The 23,634-nt window shown below is 36.4% G+C and overlaps 1 protein-coding gene across 10 annotated transcripts in view; it reads right to left on the bottom strand.

Moving 5' to 3' along the window:
* The window catches only part of AP3B1 (adaptor related protein complex 3 subunit beta 1), a 321,148-nt gene that overhangs the window by 206,160 nt on the left and 91,354 nt on the right, over positions 1–23,634 (bottom strand). For all 10 annotated transcript variants that reach the window (XM_064596275.1, XM_064596274.1, XM_054512544.2 and 7 more), the window contains one exon: positions 1,074–1,229. In XM_064596275.1, the coding sequence (XP_064452345.1) occupies positions 1,074–1,229 (156 nt within the window). The remainder of the gene's footprint in view (positions 1–1,073; positions 1,230–23,634) is intronic.

Here is a 23,634-nt window from a genome sequence, read left to right on the forward strand (position 1 = left end):
GTAACAACCAGATACTATAGATACTGGTTTAGATTGCCTATTTATAAAAGATAATTTAAAATAAATTGGTATTAAGTGAGATGAAATTTTATTGAAATAGGACTAGAGAGTAGGAAAAAAATGGTTAAAAAAGTACTACGTACAGTATGATTTTTACCTTGGTTTAAAAAATATGTATGTGTAGACAAACATACATGCGAATATATGTATATTCATGCAGAAAAAGGCTCTGGCAGAAAATGCATCACGACATAATAGTGGTTTCTGAGTGATGGGAATATGATGTTTTAATTTCTTTAAAGTTTTGCTAGTCCCTATTTCCTAATTTTTTATTGTGCACAGGTAGTCTTCTAAAATATAAAGTGTATTTAAAACAAAAAGATGTAAAACAAAAGAAAACAAACTCAGGACTCAAATGAAAATGATTTTTTTTTTTACAGATTTTATTTATTTATTTGAGACAGAGAGAATGAGAGAGAGAGAGAGAGCACATGAGAGGGGGGAGGGTCAGAGGGAGAAGCAGACTCCCTGCCAAGCAGGGAGCCCGATGCGGGACTCGATCCCAGGACTCCAGGATCATGACCTGAGCCAAAGGCAGTCGCTTAACCAACTGAGCCACCCAGGCGCCCCAAATGAAAATGATTTTTAACTGCTATTCCTACCAGTTAAAATTTATTAAGTATGTGGCGTTATGCTAGACACTTTCTTTATATGTCAGTCTCTTAAAAACTCTTACTAGGTTCATTTGAATATTATGGACTGATACCAGATTAAATACTCTCAACTACAACCAAGTAACAGAGAAATACGCACTGTCTTCCAATCCAATGAGAAACATCTTGAGCTCATATCTTAGGAAAAGCCAATTAACAAAAGCACAAAAAAGTAAATGAAGTCCAGTAGGCATGTAACTACCAAACCAAGTAATCTCATCAAACCTGATTTTTTGGTGTATGATCAAATAAACAGACAAATGTTCCATTAGCACACTGAAAAACTGTTTATTGAACTTACATACTTTTAACCATGTTTAAAAAATCCATAAATTATTTCTCGTAAGAGTTTTAACATACCGCTGCATTCCTGCTCTGAAGCAAAGGCTTTGTATTCCGAATTAAAAGTCTATGGTCTGGGTCCATAGTATATGGCTTCTTCCTATGGTCAGTCTTTTCCTTCTGTTCATCATCAGATTCATAGAAATTCTTTTCATTGTCTTCTAAACCATCATCCTGTAAGAAATACAAAAAAAACTTTTTAACACCTATGATCATGATAGTATTTTACTGTAGAATACCACTGTTGAAAGGAATTTGAAAATATTATGCTACCTGTATAAAAGAAAGGCCTTGCCTTTTCTCTTATTTTATAACAACATAACTGTCCTTTAGTGCTATATATAATACTTCTTTTATATTACATAGTAAACCTCTGAAAATATTAAATCCCCATAGATATATCCATAGCTGACCAAAGGCAAAACTTGACCATGAGACTAACAAAGCCTATAACAGAAGATAAGAAGATTACCTAAAACCTGAGAACTATTTCCATATATTATCAGTCACTCTGTAATTGGATCAAAGGATCAGAACAAAGAGAACTATTTCAACTGCAGCATGCATAAAAGAAATCATAATAAAACTTGACAGGTTAAAAACTAGTGATTAAGTACAACCCTGTGTTGTCAAGAAAGACTCAGGTTGATACTTACTGTATATCCACAGGGGGTGATTCTATATTTTTGCTTTGTACTTTTTAATTTGAATTCATTGTTATCTCTGCCAATAAAATCTGCCTACAGGCATTTAGTCTTAAATATAAATAAACAAAAAGCATACAAAGACAATAATTTCTACCTAGATCCAATTCAAGGGCTGTTTAGAGGTAATTTTTATTACTAAGTACCGGAAACACACTTTTCACTTCTGAAAAGATGGAGTAGATATACTTTTCCCTATTCCTCTATGTACAACTAGAAACAGGAGACATTATATATAAAATAAACTTAAGGAAAGGCAGAGAGAAAAAAGACTGGATATGGACCTCAGGACCCAAAGAATGAAACAACAGAAGTTCCTTGGGTTTTCATTTTTACCACATATATCAAAGACTGAGAAACTGCGTTCTAGAGAAGCTGATAAGCCAAAAACACCAAGCACAGATAAAACAAACCCTCCAAAAGCCTACTCTCTGTAGCCAAAAGGACCAAGAAAAAGAAAATCTGTAAGAAAGTAACTATTCTGGTGCAGCTACCAATAGAGAAAAAACTAAGGCCTATTCCTAGACTCACCAGCAAAGGCTGATGTTGGGAGCCTAGACTTCCAACCTCCCCATGCTGTAATGAGATGCCTCAATCATCCCACTGGAGTGATGTCAGAAAAGGCCACCATAGCCAAGACTTTAATTCCCACCAGAAGATAACACAGCATCCCCATGGTGTCAATGAAGACAAGGTGGGGAACTTGCACATCTAAGTCTGCCCATCAAGAACAAAGTGACCTTATCCTTTCCCACTGAGCTAGTGTAAGAAAATACTGAGTGGTGGGCGCCTGGGTCGCTCAGATGGTTAAGCGTCTGCCTTTGGCTCAGGTCATGATCCCAGGGTCCTGGGATCGAGTCCCACATCGGGCTCCCAGCTCAGCGGGGAGCCTGCTTCTCCCTCTGACCCTCTCCCCTCTCATGCTGTTTCTCTCTCGCTCGCTCTCTAAAAAAAAAGAAAGAAAGAAAATACTGAGTGGACACCCAAGACATAGCACCACCACCCACTGGTAACAATGACATTAGTGGAGGAAACATGTGGAACAGTAATAAGGCATTTCTATCCCTCCCACCCTCACAGCTATCAGGACAGAATTATCGGGGAGCCAGAAATCCCACATTCACCCACAGTAACAGTGATTTCAACCTCCCTGAGGTGTCAATGGAGGCTGAGTAGGGAAACTGGACTTCTACCATGACCTGGCAGTAATGAGGCAACATGCACCCTCCACCTTTCCCTGACGGAGTGGTATCAAACCCAGCTAAAAGAGAAGATCTGAATAAAATCTAGAATCTCATAACAGCCAAAACGTCCAGGTTTCAATAAAAATTACTCATCATTCCAAGAACAAGGAAGATCTAAAACTGGATGAAAAAGGTAACCAGTAGATGCCAACACTAAAACAACAGGAATATTAGAATTATCTGATTAAGATTTTACAGCAGCCATCATAAAAATGCTTCAATGAGCAACTAGGAACATCCTTGAAAAAAAATAGAAGGTCTTAGCAAAGAGTTACTAAGTCTTTTTTTTTTTTATAAAGATTTTATTTATTTATTTGAGAGAGAGAATGAGAGACAGAGAGCATGAGAGGGAGGAAGGTCAGAGGGAGAAGCAGACTCCCTGCTGAGCAGGGAGCCCGAAGAGTTACTAAGTCTTAAGAAAGAAACAATATATTAAAAAAACACCAAACAGAAATGTTACAACTGAAAAATAAAAGAATCAAAATTAAACAGTAACTGAGATCAAAAGCAGTATTAAGGGGACAAGGAAATCATCAGTGATCTGAACCATAATAAAATATAAATTCCCCATTCAGAACAACAGTGAAAAAACAGACTGAGGACAAAGAAAAAAACAAAAAGAAAAAGAAAAACATCCCACCCCCACCAAAAAAAACCCCAGAACTTTGGGGACTTGTGGAATTATAACAAAATAACATCTCTTGTCATCTGAATCTTGGAAATAGAGAAGAAAAAGCGTGGGGCTGAAAGAGTACTCCAAGAAATAATGGCTGAAAAATTATTACATTTGGCAAAAGAAATAAAACTACAGATTGAATAAGGTGAGTAAACCATAAACAAGATAGACACAAAGAAATCCATAACAAGACATATTAAGTCAAACTTCTGAAAACTAAAGACAAAGATGTGGTAATGAATCACAGTGATTAGTGATGAAGATAAAAATATAAGATAGGTTCAAGAACTATGTAGAAGTTGAAATCAATAGGATGCAGTTAGTGGATGTGAAGGATGAACTAGGAGCACTTAGTAAGGATGCCCCCATTCCCAGCTTGGATAACCAAGCAGACAATGATGTTACCAGGTTAAGATAACCTTGTTAAGGGGGGAAAGAATTTCTCTTTTTCAAGGCTGCGTGCTATACAAACATCCTTAAAAGACAGTCCAAAATAAAACTTACCAATATCTCTACTCAGAAGAGCTATAAAAATGAAGAAACCCCATGAAGAACCATCTCCCAGTATTTTCTTTTCTTTTTTTAAATTTATTTATTTGAGGGGCGCCTGGGTGGCTCAGTTGGTTAAGTGACTGCCTTCGGCTCAGGTCATGATCCTGGAGTCCCAGGATCGAGTTCCGCATCAGGCTCCCTGCTCAGCAGGGAGTCTGCTTCTCCCTCTGACCCTCCTCCCTCTCGTGCTCTCTCTCATTCTCTCTCTCTCAAATAAATAAATAAAAACTTAAAAAAAAAATTTATTTATTTGAGTGAGAGAGAGAGCACAAGCAGGGGGAGAAGGAGAGGGACAGGGAGAAGCAGGTTCCCCGCTGAGCAGGGAGCCCAACGTGGGCTATGACCTATAGGTGACTAAAAACATCAAAGGTGAAGTTAGGAGGAACCTCACGCCTGAAATGCATTCAATTCCGTGCCTGTCTGCATCTGAGATGACATGTGACAAGGCCCTCTGGGCAGATGTACAGACAGACTGTGGTTCTGCTGGTACCGGAGCAAGAGCCAAGGAGAAAGAACTAAAAACTGGAACTGTGAGACAGCAGCTAATTCCAGAGGAAAAAACCCAAGAAAGATAGTCCTGGAGAATGCCAGAGAAAAAGGAATTTTTTTTTTTTTAATGACTTTATTTATTTGACAGAGAAAGAGAGAGAGCAAGCGAGCAGGCACAAACGGGAGGAGCAGGCCTCCCACGGAGCAGGGAGCCCGACGCGGGGCTCGATCCCAGGACCCTGGGATCATAACCTGAGCCGAAGGCAGACGCTTAACCAACTGAGCCACTCAGGCGCCCCCAGTATTTTCTTTTGTTCATGACTGACCTGCCCCTATTTCTAAGTGAATCCCCTTTTTATACCTTCACAAATTCCCCTTAGGAAAACAAATGTATAATTTGTGATCTCTAATAATTTTTACTTCAACATGGTAGAAAAGTTTTTAAAACAGTTATATAACTAAGTAAAGAGTGTTTAAACTTGACACCAAAAGCACAGTCCATAAAAGGGAACATTAATAAACTGGAACTCATCAAAGTTAAAAACTCTTGCTCCATGAAAAACTGAAAAACCCTTTTATGAAGAATAAAAAAAATTCTAGACTGGCAGAAATATCTGCATCACACATATGACAAAGGACTAGTATCCAGAATATGAAGACAACTCCTAAAATTCAACAGGAAAACAACAACAACAACAATGATTAATTCAATTTTAAAAAGGGCAAAAGGTATTGTTAAGGACTGAACTGTACTTCCCTCCAAATTCACATGTTGAAGCCCTCATCCTCAAAGTGACTACATGCCAAACTAAGGCCTTTAAAGAGGTAAACAAGTTTAATTGAGACCATCTGGGTGGCATCCTAATCGAACAGGATGGGTGTCCATATAAGAAGAGAGAGAGAGACCAATGGTGGCAGAGAGAAAAACCCATGGGAGGACACACTGAGAAGACAGCCATCTGCAAGCCAAAGAGAGACACCTCAGGAGAAACCAAACTTGCCAACACTGTGATCTTGAACTTCCAGTCTCCTGGAAGAACTGTGAGAATGTCAGAAATAAGTATCTGTTAATTTTATTATGGCAGCACTAGCAAATGAATACAGATTTCAATAAATAATTCACCAAAGGACTTACGGCAAAAAGCACATGAATAGATAAAACTTCATTATCTATTAGGAAAACAAATTAAAACTACAGCAACATATCACTACACACATATCAAAATGGCTCTCATCATATATGAAAACACAGTGAGAACACAGAGGAAATAGATCACTCATACACTGGTGGTGACTATAAAAGGTTACAGCCACTTGCAGTTTGGCACTTTCTTATAAAACTAAACCTGCAATTACCATACAATCCGGTAATTGCACCCCTGGGCATTTATCCCTGGGAAACAAATTTATTCTCATACAAAAACCTGTACACAAGTATTCATAACAGCTTTCTTCCTATTAGCCAAAATGGAAACAACCCAGATGTTCTTCAATGGATGAATGGTTAAGCGAATGGTTAAAAAAAAAGGTTAAACATTTATGCCATTGGAATACCACTCAGAAATAAAAACAAATAATGATACACACAACAAATCTGATTAATGTCCAGATAAGTACGATGAGTGAGAAAAATCCTAAAAGGTTACATACTGTATTATTCCATTTATATACCATTCTTGAAATGAAAAAATTATAGAGATAGAGAACCAATTAGTGGTTGCTGGGGGTTCAGAGGGGCAAGCTTAAGCACAGGAAATTAAGTAGGTTTAGAGATGCAATGACAACATGAAGTATCTTTGTGACGCAAATATTCTGAATCTTGACTGTATGAATGTCAATATTTTGGTTGTAATACCTTACTAGTTTTGCAAGATGTTGCCACTGAGGGAAATAAGACACCAGACTTCTCTGTATTCTTAAAACAGCATGTGAATCTACAGTTATCTTAAATTTAAAAGTTTGATTAAATAAAATTAAGGAGAAAAAAATCAATAAATTATTTCTTTTACTTTCTTTAAGTAGGCTCCATGCACAGACTGGAGCCCAACACGGGGCTTGAACTCACGACCCTGAGATTGAGACTTGAGTTAAAATCAAGAATCAGACACTTAACGGACTGAGCCACCCAGGTGCCCCAAATCAATTAAGTTATTTAAAAGTATTTGTATATGTTTATTGTTACAATAATAAAAGAAATAATCTTAAATGTTACAGGTTAGTATCAGTTAATGAAGTATTTTTCCTTTGCTAAGTGTGTATAGATAATATACAATCTTAACTCTTGACTTAAATATTACTGAAAATACTCTTCAACAAATATACGATTAGGTTTTTTACAAGAAGCATAATATTATCTCAATGTTTTTAAAATCCATAATAAAAAAAATCTTAAGTCTCCGAACAGAAAAACCACAAAATTTATACTCTTTGGAAACAAAAGGATTTTTTTTTAAATACCCACCTTCAAAAGTAAACTAGAAATTATAACATTATCATCTTCCTTTCAATGAATAATTCAAAATAAACTACAGTTGATCCTTGAACAACACGGGATTTAGGGGTACTAACCCCTACATAGTTGAAAACCTTAGTATAACTTTTGACTCCCCAAAAACTTAACTACTAATAGTTAACTTACTGTTAATGAAAACCTTACTGATAACATAAACAATCAATTAATATACATTTTGTATGTTATATGTATTACACACTAAATCCTTACAACGAAGTTAACCAGAGAAAAGAAAATGTTGAGAAAATACATTTACAGTATCAAACTATATTTATTGAAAAAAACTATGTATACGTGACCTGTACAGTTCAAATCTGTGTTGTTCAAGGGTCAACTGTACTTGTCTCAGTCCTTTAAAGAACGAAAAAAAAAAAGGACTTTAATTGAGATACACTTTTTTTAAACTTTTATTTGCATTTATTTTATACAGAATTTACTCCTGGGCCATAAGTTTTTGTTTTTTCAGTTTCTTCTAGGATATCTTTTTCTTCTGTGCAAGCTCCTGTTCTGGTTTAGGAACAGTCTGCTTTTTTTCAGTCAGGATCATCTCAGTGTGGCAGGGAGAGCTCATGTATGGGTTAATCCAAACAAGAGCCCTGTACGTTCTACACCGCATCCAGGGGGCTTTGTTCACCAGAGAATCAACATCTGAACCCTTAAGTTCAGCATTACTTTCTGCAATTTTAAGCATGTACAGTAAAAATTCAGCACTCTTTTTGGGTCACTGGCCCTGTGTCCAGCCCTACTGTTTGGCCTGTGCACACCTCCCAACTCCGCCATTGCAGCAATGGAATGGCACACGCTGCTTCTGCAAAGTGACGTGTTTCAGATACTTGGGGGCTTTTCAAATGTCAACTCTTTATGGCCTGGGCAGTTTCATGTGTGTTCTTAAAGTGAACACAAAGATTTGAACCTCATGCTTTACATGATTTTGTACGGTTTTCTAGGTCACGTAAATAGCAAACCATTTTCAGAGATTGCCTCAGCCCGTTTACAGGAAGAGATGATATACTCTTACAAGGCCAGACTTGAGTGACTATTCCTTTATGGAGCTCCAGGCCAAACTGATTCTATTACATGCATTAGTTAACTAATAAAATGATACCCAAATAATCACATTCTCTAAACATGAGCACTCTCCTACAATTTTTAGTCAACTTTAATCAAACAAATGTTCAAACGCTACCTGAAACTGATATATGATGAAACTGCTATGTTGACACAATCTAACTAGCAAAATCCTCAAATACACATAAAAAGCTCCTAAGTACTTATTCATTCTATTTCTCCTTCATTATTAACACACTTTATTAAAGTTCAATTATGTTATTTTAATAAAAGACATGTGCATTGCTTAATTAATAAATGAAGGGCTGGTGTGTTTATGAGGTTAATGAATGAGATAAAGCTTCCACACAGAATGGGAACCAAGCTCCAATGATTTATATCTGAATCTGTGTTGCTGCTGGCTATATTTTCACAGGTTTTCAATCCATCAGAACAGACAACACCCCAAACAGAATGGAAGCCAGCTGTATACAACCAAAACGGGTATATACCACATCACACCACTTCCATTAACAGTGCTGGCTGGCAAATTACTTGACCTCTCCTTATCTTAGTTTACTCACCTGTGAAAGGGAATAAAAGCAGTATCTATATCATAAAAGTGTTTACAAAGACTGATGACTTTAGTGGAGGCACTTAGTGCCTCGTGCCTATTAAACACTCAAATAGTAGTTATTACCACTGCTTTTTTTTAAATTTTATTTTATTATGTCATGTTAGTCACCATACATTATATCATTAGTTTTTGATGTAGTGTTCCATGATTCATTGTTTGCATATAACACCCAGTGCTCCATTCAATACGTGCCCTCTTTAATACCCATCACCAGGCTAACCCATCCCCCCAACCCCTCTCCCCTCTAGGACCCTCAGTTGGTTTCTCAGAGTCCACAGTCTCTCATGGTTCGTCTCCTCCTCTGATTTCACCCCCTTCATTTTTCCCTTCCTATCTTCTTTTTTTTCTTTTTTAACATATAATGTATTATTTGTTTCAGAGGTACAGGTCTGTGATTCATCAGTCTTACACAATTCACAGCGCTCACCATAACACATACCCTCCCCAAAGTCTATCATCCAGCCACCCCATCCCTCCCACCCCCCACCACTCCAGCAACCCTCAGTTTGTTTCCTGAGATTAAGAATTCCTCGTATCAGTGAGATCATATGATACTTGTCTTTCTCTGACTGACTTATTTCACTTAGCATAATACCCTCTAGTTCCATCCACGTTGTTGCAAATGGTAAGATTTTGTTTTTTTGATGGCTGCATAATATTCCATTGTGTATATATACCACATCTTCTTTATCCATTCATCTGTCGATGGACATCTTGGCTCTTTCCATAGTTTGGCTATTGTGGACACTGCTGCTATTAACACTGGGGTGCACATACCCCTTCGGATCACTACATTTGTATCTTTGGGGTAAATACCCAGTAGTGTAATTGCTGGGTCTTCCAGTAGCTCTATTTTCAACTTTTTGAGGAACCTCCATACTGTTTTCCAGAGTGGCCACACCAGCTTGCATTCCCACCAACAGTGTAGGAGGGTTCCCCTTTCTCTGCATCCTCGCCAACATCTATCGTTTCCTGACCTGTCAATTTTAGCCACTCTGACTGGTGTGAGGTATTACCACTGCTTTTATTAAGAAATTGTCTTTCTAGGGCGCCTGGATGGCTCAGTTGGTTAAGCGACTGCCTTCGGCTCAGGTCATGATCCTGGAGTCCTGGGATCGAGTCCCACATCGGGCTCCCTGCTCAGCAGGGAGTCTGCTTCTCCCTCTGACCCCCCCCCTCATGCTCTCGCTCTATCTCATTCTCTCTCTCAAATAAATAAATAAAATCTTAAAAAAAAAAAAATTGTCTTTCTAGAAACCACATAATAGAAACCATTAATTTACCTTAAATCAAATATTCCTAGTTGCCTAATATAAAGAAAAGTTTACCCCTAAAATTTCCCTCCAAAAAGAAATTGTCTCATATTTGAGATTTACAAATGTATCATGAGGCTTTTGTACGACTGCTTCATTTTGACCATGAGGTACTACTGTTTGTGGAGAACTCATTACAGTGAAACAACTTTAATCAATGCTAGTTATATAGATACTTCAAAGAAGTCCCAAACTCCCATGACAAAAATGTCATTATAAATAAAGACTTTAAAGATCACTTTTTGGCTCAGTTGGTTAAGCGACTGCCTTCGGCTCAGGTCATGATCCCGGGGTCTTGGGATCAAGTCCCACATCGGGCTCCACCTGCTCTGCAGGGAGCCTGCTTCTCCCTCCGCCTCTGCCTGCCACTCCCCCTGCTTGTGCTCTCTGTCAAAAATAAATAAAATATTTAAAAAACAAAACAGGTTATATAGGATTATAGAGTTCTGCTTTCAGTAATAGCTAAATAGACAATTTATAAAAAACCCTTCTCCCTAGAAAAGCTAGGGAGAAAACATGAAACGTATCTGAAGGCACTAACAAGCTAAAAGAACAGTGATGAATTATGTAGGCAAGACCCAGAAGTAGTAAACCTAGAAATCTGACTGAGATTTGCAATTGCTTTCCCCTAAAAACACGTGCTATTACCTAACAGGAAACTGAGAGGCCTATATTCTGAGCAGAGCTTTCAGTAGATTCACAAAAATACAGAATCAAAAACTAGACATTAAGATCCACCAAAAAGCAAAATTCCTACTAACTCTCCCAGTCTTTAGTTTAAAAGCCTGAGAGTCTTAAAAATAAATAAATTTAATTAAGTAAATAAAAGCAAGCCTTTTAGGGAATAAGATGCTAAAATTAAAGCCCAGCTTTTCATCATCTCAATCCATAAGTGAAGTGATAAAGTGAATCAGATTGCTGATATCCTTACCTAGTAATATTCCACAAGCAAACCAAAATCCAACATCTTAAAGCTTCAAATTAGTTCAACAATTTTTTATAAAGTAAAGAAGGAAAAGAAAGGAAGAAGGAAAATGCAGTGTCATTAAGGGTAAGGATTCAGTTTCCATTTCAAAGGCAAAAAGGATATTAAGTGAAAAGTGGCAAAAGAGGGGCTTCTGAAATATATCTGTAATTTCTGTTTCTTAATCTGAGTATTCACCACATATATATATTCATTTTGTGAAAATTCCCTGATAGAGTCATTTGCTTCTGCCGCATGTACATTACATATTTCTACTTCAATAAAAACTTTTTAAAATATGCTATGAGAAGACACAAATGATGTGAATATAAATCAAGAAAAAAATACAAATAAAGAGAAGCTAGATAATGGGGGGAAAAGGCAAAAACTTAACATAGACTATAAAATAACTATGGATAATATGTTCAAGGAATTAAATGGATAAGATCAAGCTTTTGGAAAGAAATTCAACACTATTAGTTTTTATATAAAAGTGACACTTTTTAATATTTTGATATAAGTGTTATGACTTCAGCAACCACCTATAGAGTAACCTTCTGAAATTTGACTTGGACTAATTTACATTTGTCATAATTTTGACAAATCACAAAGAGAAAATTTGTGCTTAGACATAACAGTCCAGATAATACACTTCCATGTGTACTTAAAAGCAGTATTTGGAAATATTTTATTTTTTAATAACATACATTTAATAAAAAAAACTGTATTTTCCAAAATAAAACATTTAGTTAGAAGAGTGGCACTGGTTTGTTTTGTTTTTTGAGTATAGTTGAAACACAACATTACATTAGTTTCAGGTGTACAACATAGTGATTCAACAAGTTTATACATTATGCTAACCTTACCACAATTACAGCTATCATCTATCACCATATATCGCCATTATAATCTCACTGACTATACTCCCTATGCTGTGTCTTTTATTTCTATGACTTACTCATTCCATAACTGGAAACCTGTATCTCATACTCCTCTTCACACATTTTGCCCATCCTCCCTCCTCCCTCCTCTCTCCTACCCTCTGGCAACCATCAGTTTGTTCTCTGAATTTATAAGCCTGATTCTACTTTTTCTTTGCTTATTCATCTATTTTTTTAAATTCCAAATATGAATGAAATCATATAGTATTTTTCTTTCTCAATCTGATTTATTTCACTTAGCATAATACCCTCGAGATCCAACCATGTTGTCACAAATGGAATGATCTTTTTGGGGGGGGGGGGCATGGGTTAGAGAAAGAGAGACACAGATTCTTAAGCAGACTCCACATCCAGCGTGGAGCCTGACATGGGCTCAATCTCACAGTCCTGAGATCATAACCTGAGCTGAAATCAAGAGCTGGATGATTAACTGACTGAGCCACCCAAGCATCCATGATCTCATCTTTTTTAAGACTGTATAATATTACTGTGTGTGTGTGTGTGTGTGTGAGCATGTGTACACATCCTTGCCCATTCGTCTATCAATGAACCCTTAGGTTGCTTCCATGTCTTGGCTATTGTAAATTATGCTACAATAAACAGAGGGGTGCATGTATCTTTCTGAATTAGTGTTTTCATTTTCCTTGGGTAAATGACCAGTAGTGGAATTATTGGATCTATGGTATATTTATTTTTAATTTTTAGAAAAACTGCCTAATTTTGTAACTTATTCTGTACCTTCTAATATTTCTTACCTGAAAACTGATATGAGGCAGTCTCAACTTCTCTAACACATCTGTGAATTTGGAACTAAGTAAAGGCCTCTTCTATATAGCTGAGATAGCTATCATGAAGCCTTTAAAAATCATTCGAAATATAAAATCCTTATTCAGAGTATATTATACATATAATTTTAAGCATCTTAATAGTCTGGTTTCCTGACATACAGATAATAAAAGGTAAAACTTAAAAAAAAATATTACGTTGTATCTCTCATTCTCTGTCAAGGAGCAGGAAAAATGTGTTTTTGAAGTGTTTACATCAAGAAGGGAAAAAAAAGCATTTGTTATATATATTATTTCTATTGAACCTGGAGAAATGAGGTATTACCATACACAGGGTTTCTAATGGATATTAATTAAATCACTTTATATTGTGGTTTACGTTGGTGATTTTTTCAAACCACACGGTCATCAAGTAATGTCACCTTTACTTCAGTAAGTTACTGATATGACTATTATAAAAAATAGAAACATTTCGAAGAAATCTGACTGATATAAAAAAACCAATGAACCTTTAAAACCTGCTCTTTTGCACCTTGGGAAAATGGATGGTTCTAAAGCAAAGGGAAGTAAAAAATGATTTAAACAAACTCCCTAAGGCCAAAGCTGAAAAATTTGGGCAACAAATTAAAATAGTACTAGTTTATAACCCAAAGAATAAAATAAGTATCTCTATGTCCATAGTTATATAAACACATAACTAAAAAGTAAATAAGAAAGAAAAACCAGGTCTATCTTACAGAAGAATTCCAAAAAATACTTATGCTAATATCATGTGAATGTGCACTGGAGGCTTGAAATGTATTTCTCTGAGAGCACCTAGGTGATGTGTATCTCAAACCACCCATGCAGAATTAAAGATACTACCCTATGAAAAACTACTAGGTGACTAAAAAAAAAAAAAAAGCCCTACTTACTCAGGACACAAATATATAAAATACATGTGACAAAATTCATAAAGTACTAAGAAACTGCACTTATAAATTATATATTTTCCTGAGATTTAAAATATAAGTGTGTGCACAAAATAAACCTATATATCACAATACACAGACTTTCTCCATCTTTCTAAAAAAGTACACCTTCAAGCTGACCCCCCCCCCCAAAAAAAAACCCTTTAAATCTCTTTCAGAAAACAGGAACCAACTTATATTTAGGAAAGCTTTTTAGTTTCCTTAAAGTGAAGATATTGTTTTAGAAATACATTCTGGATATAAGTGAAATTACATCTAGAGTATCCCTAATTTTACATAAAATCTGGAGTAGAAGTTGAAAAGGGATAGAATTAAAATGAGAGCAGCCATGAGTTGATGACTAGGTGATGTATACAGGGATATTCAATACTGTTAGGTACTTTTGTGATGCAGTGAGTTGACTTCAGAATCTACTATAAAGCTACAGTACTCAAGACATTATGGTACTAGTGAAAGAATAAACAGATTAATGTGATAGAACATAAAAAACAGACCCACATGAATATATAGCCAACTGTTATTTGACAAAGGGGCAAAGGCAAATCTATGGAGAAAAGGTAGTCCTTTCAACAAATGGTGCTAGAACAACTGGACATTTACATGGAAAAAAAAAAATCAATCTAGACCCAGTCCTTATACTCCAAAAACTCACTCAAAAACAGGTTTACAATTATAAAACACAAAAACTATAAAATTCTGGAAGATAACGTATGACAAACTCGAGATCAACCTGAGTATGATGATGATTTTTAGATAAAACACTAAAGGCACAATCCATGAAAGAAATAATTCACAAAGCTGGATTGCTTTAAAATCAGAAACATCTGCTTTGCAAAAGACAATGTCAAGACAAAGGAAAGACAAGCCAGACTTGGGAGAAATATTTGGAAAAGACACATCTGATAAAGGGTTGTTATCCAAAATAACATGGAAAGCTTTTTTTTTACACTTTACAAAGCAATTACCTCATAGGTCCAGTTACCATCTGTCACTATACAAAGTTATTATAATATCACTGACTATATTCTCTATGCTATATATTACCTCCCCATGATTTACCTATTTTATAACTGAAGTCTGTACTCCTAATCCCCTTCATCTATTCTGCCCATCCCCAAAACCCACCTCTCTGGCAACCACGAGTTCGTTCTCTGTGTCTTTAAGTCTGTTTGCTTTGTTCATTGTTTCTTAGATTGTACATATAAATGAAATCATACAGTATTTATCTCTGACTTATTTCACTTAGCATAATACCTCCTAGGTACATCCATATAATTGCAAATGGCAAGATTTCATTTTTTTTATGGCTAATATTTCACTTCGTGTGTATCACATCCTTATCCATTCATCCACTGATGAGCCCTTTTAGGTTACTTCATACCTCGTCATTGTAAATAATGCTACAATGAACTTATGGGTGCAGATATAACTTTGAATTAGTGTTTTCATTTTCTTTGAAAAATACCCAGAAGTGAAAATGCTGGATCATATGGTGATTCTACTTTAAATATTTTGAGGAATCTTTATACTGTTTGCCACAGTGGCTGCACCAATTTACATTGCCACCAATAGCGCATGAGAGTTCCCTCTTCTGCACTTCCTCACCAATACTTGTTATTCCTTTCTTTTAGGTAACGGCCATTCTGACAGGTGTGAGGAGGTATTTCATTCTGGTATTTATTTGTATTACCCTAATGATCAGTGATACTGAGTATCTTTTCATGTGCCTGTTGGCCATCTGTAGCTCTTCTTTGGAAAACTCTATTCAGGTCCTCCATCAATTTTTTAATTGGATTTGGTTTTATTGTTGTTGAGGTGTACTGAGTTCTTTATATATTTGGGGTATCAACCCCTTAGCAAATATATCATTTGCAAGTATCTTTTTTCATTCAGTTAGGTTGCCTTTTCTTTTTGTTGATGATTTCCTTCACTGTATAAAAGGTTTTTAGGGATGCCCGAGTGGCTCAGTTGACTGGGCATCTGCCTTCAGCTCAGATCATGATCCCTGGGTCCTGGGATCAAGTCCCGCATCAGGATCCTTACTCAGTGGGGAGCCTGCTTCTCCCTCTGCCTGCCACTTCCCTGTGTTTGTGCTCTCTCTCTGACAAATAAATACAATCTTTAAAAAAAAAAAAAAAAAAAAGCTTTTTAGTTTGATGTAGCCCCATTTCATTTTTTTTTTGCATGTAGCTATCCAGTCTTCCCAACACCATTTATTGAAGAGACTGTCTCTTTCCCATTTTATGTTCTTGCCTCCTTTGTCATAAATAAACCATACAGATGTGGGCTTAATTCTGGGCTATTCAAACCATTGATCTATGAGTCTGCTTTTGTGCCAGTAACATACTGTTTTGATTGCTATAGCTTATATATAGTTTGAAGTCAGGAAGCGTAATTCCTCCAGCTTTGTTCCATCTTCCCAAGATTACATTAACTACTCAAGGTCTTCAGTGGTTCCATACAGATTTTAGATTTGTTCTAGTCCTGTAGGAAATGCCACTGGTATTTTGATAGGAATTGTAATGAATTTGTAGATAGCTTTGGGTAGTTTGGACATTTTCACTATTAATTCTCCTGATACATGAGCAGGGTATATCTTTCCATTTATCTATGTTGTCTTCAATTTCTTTCATCAGTGTCTTAAACTTTTCAGAGTATAAGTTGTTCAACTCCTTGGTTAAATTTTTTCTTATGTATTTTATTCTTTTTGGATTATTTTCTTAATTTCTCTCATAGTTCATTGTTAGTATATAGAAACAACAGATTCCTATACATTAATTTTGTTTGCTGAAAGTTTACTGAATTCTTAAGTTACTAATAACAGTTTTTTGAGTCTTTAGGGTTTTCTTTATCTAGTATCATGTCATCAGCAATACTCAGTTTTGTCAATTTTGTCCTTTCCAATTTGTATGTCTTTTATTTCTTTTTCTTGCCTAATTGTTATGGCTAGGACTTTCAATACTATGATGAATAAAAGTGGCAAGAGTAAGCAACCTTGTCTTACCCCTGATCTTAGAGGAAAAGCTTTCATTGTTGACTATGATGTTAGCTATGGATTTATCATATACGGCCTTTATTATATTGAGGTATGTTCCCTCTATACCCACTTACTTGAGAGCCTGTATCATAAATGGATGTCAAGTATTTTCAAATGCTTTTTCTGCATCTATTGAGATGATGCTATGACTTTTAACCTTTGTTTTGCTAATGTGGTACATCATGTTGACTGATTTGTTAAACCATCCTTGCATCCCTAAAACAAATCCCACTTGGTCATGGTGTATGATCCTTTTAATATATTGCTGGAATTGAATTTGCTAATATTTTGCTGAGGATTTGTTCATCTATGTTCATCAGGGATACTGGCCTGTAATTTTCTTTTTCTGTAGTGTCTTTGGTTTTGGTATCAGGGTAATTCTAGCCTCATTAAATGAGCTTGGTAGTTATCCTTCCTCTTCAATTTTTTGGAGTAAGTCGAGAAGGATAGGTATTAACTCTTTATCAAATGTTTGTTAGAAGTCACCTGTAACACCATCTGGACCTAGACTTTTGAGTCTTGCCAGTTTTTGATTACTGATTCAATTCATTATTAGTGATCGATCTATTCAGATTTTCTCTTTCTTCATGACTCAGTCTTCACAGATTGTATGTTTCTAGGAATTTATCCATTTCTTATACATTGTCTAATATGTTGGCATATAATTGTTTACAGTATTCTCTTGTAATCCTTTGTATATCTGTGGTATTATTTACAATTTCTCCTCTTTCATTTCTAATTTATTTGGGCTCTCTTTTTTCTTGATGAGTCTGGCTAAAGGTTTGTTGATTTTGTTAAACCTTTCCAAGAACAAGCTCTTAGTTTCATTTATCTTTTCTATTTTTTTTTTAAGTCTCTGATCTATTTCAAAATGCTCTTATCTTTACTATTTCCTTCCTTCTACTAACTTTGGACTTTGGTTTGTTCTTCTTTGTCTGATTTCTGTATCTTTTTAAAAAGATTTTATTTAGGGGCGCCTGGGTGGCTCAGTCGTTAAGCGTCTGCCTTCGGCTCAGGTCATGATCCCAGAGTCCTGGGATCGAGTCCCACATCGGGCTCCCTGCTCGGCGGGAAGCCTGCTTCTCCCTCTCTCACTCCCCCTGCTTGTGTTCCCTCTCTCGCTGTGTATCTCTCTGTCAAATAAATAAATAAAATCTTTAAAAAATAAATAAATAAATAAAAATAAAAAGATTTTATTTATTTGAGATAGAGCGAGAGACAGAGCACAAGCAGGGTGGAGGGGCAGAGGGAGAGGGAGAAGCAGGATCCCTCATCAGCAAGGAGCCTGATGTGTGGCTCGATCCCAAGGACCCAGAGATCATGACCTGAGCTGGAGGCAGACAATTAACCTACTGAGCCACCCAGGCGCCCCTTTCTAGTTCCTTTAAATGTAAAGTTGGAGTGTTTGAAATTTCTCTTTTTTCTTGAGGTAGGCCTGTATTACTATGAAGTCCCTCTTAAAACTATTTTTGCTTTGTCCCAAAGATTTTGGATTGCTGGCTTTCCATTTTCATTTGTCTCAAGGTATGTTTTGACTTCCTCTTTTAATTTTTCGTTGACCCACTGTTTAACACCAGGCAGTTTAGTCTTCATGTTTGTGTTTTTTACACTTTTCTTCATGTAACTGATTTTTAGTTTCATACCATTGTGGCCAGAATGGTATGCTTCTTATGATTTAAATCCTAATTTTATGGAGACTTGCTTTGTGGTCTACTGTGTGATCTATCTTAAAATACTGCTATCCCAACGTTTTTTCAAATCAATTTGCATGGTGTATGTTTTTTATCCCTTCACTTTCAGTCTGTACATCGTTAGATCTGGAGTTTCTAACTTAGAAGGGTTGCATGTTTTTATCCATTCAGCCACACTATGTCTTTTGAATGCAGAATTTAGTCCATTTACATTTAAAGTAATTAACAGGTATATGCTTATCGGCACTGTTAATAGTTTTGTTTTTGCAGTTCCTCTCTGTTCCTTTCTTCTCTATATTCCCTTGTGGTTTGATAACTTTGGTGTTATGTTTAGATTCTCCTTTTTCCTTTGTATATTTACTATTTAAGTGTTTTCTTTGTGGTTACCATGAGGTTCCCATATAATATCTTATGCATATAACAGTCACTTTTAAGTTGATAGTAAATTAATGTTGAGCATATTCCAGAACTTTATATTTTTACCACACACCCCCCCATTTAAAATTTCTGTTGACTTTTTTTTTTTTTTTAAGAGAGCAGAAGAGACAGTGCTCGTGAAAGCAGAGGAAGGGGCAGAGGGAGAAAATCTCAAGCAGGCTCCACGCCCAGCACAGAGCCCGACATGGGACTCGATCTCACAACCCTGAGATCATGACTGTGCCAAAATCAAGAGCCACTTAACCAACTCTGCCACCCAAGTGCCCCTGTTGACACATTTTACATCTTTTTATTTTATGTACCCAACTAATTATTGTATCTTTAATTAATTTTACTACTTTGTCTTTTAACCTTCACACTTGCTTTATAAGTGTTTGATCCACAACCTTTATTATTTATTTACTTTTTCTGGTGAGAGTTTTACTTTCGTATACTTTATTAGTAATTTGTGCCTTCTCTTTTTAGCTTACAGAAGTTCTTTCAACATTTCTTGCAAGACCATGTTAGTAGTGATGAACTCCTTTAGCCTTTGCTTATTTGGAAAACTCTTAATCCATACTTCAATTCTGAAATGATAACCCAATAGGGTAAAAAAATTACTGGTTGCCAGTTTTTGTTTTTCAGCACTTGGGATATGTCATCTACTCCCTTCTGGCTAGTAAAACTTCTATTGAAAAATCTGCCTAAGGCCTTATAAGGTTTCCCTTATATATGTTGCTTTTCTCTTCTTTTTCTCTTTATACTTAATCTTTACCATTTTAATTATGTTTCTCAATATGTTCATCTTATCTGGAACTCTCTGGGCTTCCTGGACCTAGATGTCTCTTTCCTTCCCCAGATTAAGGAAATTTTTGGCCATAATTTCTTCAAATAATTTTTCTGACTCTTTCTCTTCTCCTTCTGGGACCCCTATAATGAAAATGCTATCCTGCTTGATGTTTTACAAATGTACCTTGGAGTATCTTCACTTAATTTTTTTTTTTTTTTTTCATTTTGCTGCTCTGCCTGATGTTTTGCATTACTTTGTCTTCTAGTTTGCTGATGTATATTTTTCTTTCAGCCATTTGGCTGCTGGACACCTCCAGTGTATTTTTCAGTTCAGTTATAAATTCTGTTTGGTACTTACATTTTCTCTTTGTTCAAATTCTCACTGTATTTATCCATTCTTCTATGGAGAACTGTGAGCATCTTTATGACCATTACTTTGAATTCTTAATCTGGTAGGTTGCTTATCTCCATCTCATTAGTACCTGTTTCTAGGAATTTACCTTGTTCTTTGGTTTGAAACATATTCCTCTGTTTCTCCATTTTGCCTGTCACTCTGTTTTTCTATATGTATTAGGGGAAATGGCTACCTCCCTCAATCTGAGGATTGGTCACGTGTATGAGCTGTTTCATGTGGATCAGAAGTGTAATCTCCTCTGTAGGCTTTATGTGTCCAAAGGCTGTGATAAGGCTGTGGCTGTTGCACAGGAGGTCAGGGTTGGAAACACTCACTTGACCTGGGTGTGGCTCAGCCACTGTGTGGGGCAAGGAAGATTTAAATTGTTTGACCATCCCAGTTACAATTCTGTCTCTACTCGGGGTGAGTGAGGCTAAGGGCCTTTGTCTGGCCCAGTGATGGCTGGAATACTGCCTGAGGAGGGCAGGGCTGAAGATGCTTGCCTGTCCCAGTTGCACCTTTGGTGCTACATGGGATGGACAGGGTGTGGGGTGCTTGCATAGCCTGATACAGCAGGATGGACAAAGCCCTCCCTCCAGTGCTAGCTGGCTAGAGGGACAGCACCAACAATGATGCCTATCTGCTCTACCACCAGCAAGTTAGGATGAGATTGCAAAAATAGTATCCACCAGCACTTTCATCCCCAGACAAAATCCCTGCAGGTCCCTATCTCTCTGGCAGGTACTTTAAAATTAGTAAGTGGGTCTCCCTTGTTTACGGTATGTGCTTTCAAGCTGTTGCTTTTGCACTTAATCTCAGGACAGGTGGGGTCTGCATTTGAGCCCTTTAAGAGCAAAATCTCTCTTCCCTATAGTTCTATGATTCTTTTGATCTTAATCCACATTGAAGTTTAAAACCAGGTATTTGGGGGGCTTGTCTTCCTGGTGCAAGTGGGACACAATACCTTCACTCCTCAAGGGAAAATCACATATTTTGGAGACCCCTCCTGATTGTGTGGTCACTATATCTGGGGTAAGGTCGTGGATGAGGCCGTGTCTTTGCTTCTCTACCCATCTTAATGTGCCTCTTTTGTCTTTTGGTGTGGAAGTGCTATTCACCCAGTTCTCAAGTTCTTTCCGGAGGAAAATTATTCTATTTATAGCTCTAAGTTTGTTGTGTACATGGGAAGAGATGAGTTCAGTGTCTTCCGATGCTGCCTGAATCCCCCTGAATAAACTGTTAAAACTCAACAATAAGAAAGCAAACAACTCAATAAGCAATAGATCTGAGCAGACAAATCACCAGAGAAGATATATAGATGGGAAATACACATATAAAAAGATGTTTAACATCATATGTAATTAGGGGAGTGAAAATGAAACAGTAATAAGATACCACACATTCCTATAAGAATAACCTAAATCCAGAACACTGACATTACTAAATGTTAATGAGGATGTAGAGCAAGGAACTCTCAATTCACTGCCAGCAGGGAGGCAAAATGGTATAGCCACTATCAAAGACAATTTGGCAGCATCTTAGAAAATTAAATATACTCCTACCAAAGGATCTAGTAATCATGATCATTGGTCATAGTCAAATGAGTCCACACAAAAACCCACAAAAACTCAAATGAGTCCTACACAAAAACTACTAAAAAAAAAAAAAAAAAAAAAGCTGGCTTAGAGCGGCTCTGTTCATAATGACCAATTCCTGCAGACAAACAATCCTTCAGCAGGTGGAAGGATGCATAAACTGTTGTACATCCAGACAATGGAATATTATTTGGTGCTAAAGAGAAACAAGCTATCGAGCCATGAAAAGATGCAGAGACTCCTTAAACGCATATTACTAAGTGAAAGAAGCCAATCTAGAAAGGCTACAAAGTGTGTGATTTCCAGCTATATGACATTGTAGAAAAGCAAAACTATGGAGATAGTAAAAAACTGTTGGGCGCCTGGGTGGCTCAGTTGGTTAAGCAACTGCCTTCGGCTCAGGTCATGATCCTGGAGTCCCTGGATTGAGTCCCGCATTGGGCTCCCTGCTCAGCAGGGAGTCTGCTTCTCCCTCTGACCCTCCCCCCTCTCATGTGCTTGCTCTCTCTCATTCTCTCTCTCTCAAATAAATAAAATCTTTAAAAAAAAAAAAAAAAAAAAACTGCTAATTGCCAGGGTTTGTGTAGGGAAGACGGATGACTAGGCAGAGCACAGAGGACTCTTGGGGCACTGAAACTATTCAGTAGAGTACTACAATGGTAGAGTCATGTTACACAGAATATACAACACCCAAGGTGAAACACTAATTTAAATTATGGACTTCATTTGATAACTGATGTATTAATATACATTCACTGATTGTAATAAATGTTCCACTGTGGTACAGAACGCTGATAGTGGGAAAGGTTGAGTGTGTAAATAAACAGGAAGTACAAATGACCCTTGAACAACATGAGGGTTAGGGGCACTGACCTCCCCTCGCTCCCGGCAGTCAAAAATCCAAGAACTTATGATTCCTCAAAACCTTAACACTAGTAGCCTACTGTTGATCAGAAGCCTTCCCAATAACGTAAACAGTCAATTAACACATATTTTGTATGTTATATGCATTATATACTGTATTCTTAAATAAAGTTAAAGAAAATATTAAGAAAATCTTAAGGAAGAGAAAATACATTTACAGTACTGTATTTGCAAAAAAAAAAAAAAAAAAAAAATTCACATTTAATTAGAGTCCTGCAGTTCAAACCTGTGTTTATCAAGGATCAACAATATATGAAAACTCTGCATTTTCTGCTCTATTTTGTTATGAACCTAACACTACTCTAAAAAATAAACTGTAATTTAAAAAAAAGAACCACTGGGGGCGGGGGAAGAACCAGTGAGTTTAATATCTGAACCTATCTCATATGAAGACAGGCCTCCCTTCACTGAGTACTGACCACACCAAATACTAATATAAAAACATCAGAATAAAATTAGCTTTTCACTTTGCTCTAAAACATTTACTTTCAGTAAAGAGAAATGTTATTACATCAAATATAAGCTTTATGAAGGCAAAAAAAACTACCTTCTACTCTATAAAGTGTATTTATAAAGGCATAGTTTATACATCTTTGAAGTACCATTATTATTACACAGACTCATGGAATAAAGTGTGAAATTATACTTTAGTAGTACTGTAAATAAATTTTTTACCTGAAGCTCCAAACACAAATGTTCACAAAAATTACAGTAAGTCAGTGTTTAAACCCAGTTTTTTACTCTGAGGATGAACTGTGATTTTAAGAGATCTTAGGACACAGGGAGACTTGCTCATTTTCTCTCAATGGATTAACTAAGACATAAACACAAACTATGATCTTTGTATTAGTTCAGTAAGGAGTAACAAGAAATATAAAACTGACAATAATTAAAAAC

The sequence above is a fragment of the Mirounga angustirostris genome, unplaced genomic scaffold (assembly GCF_029215605.1).
Source record: "Mirounga angustirostris isolate CCGP_5_RB_7025 unplaced genomic scaffold, mMirAng1.0.hap1 SCAF_7, whole genome shotgun sequence".
NCBI classification, from domain to species: domain Eukaryota; kingdom Metazoa; phylum Chordata; class Mammalia; order Carnivora; family Phocidae; genus Mirounga; species Mirounga angustirostris.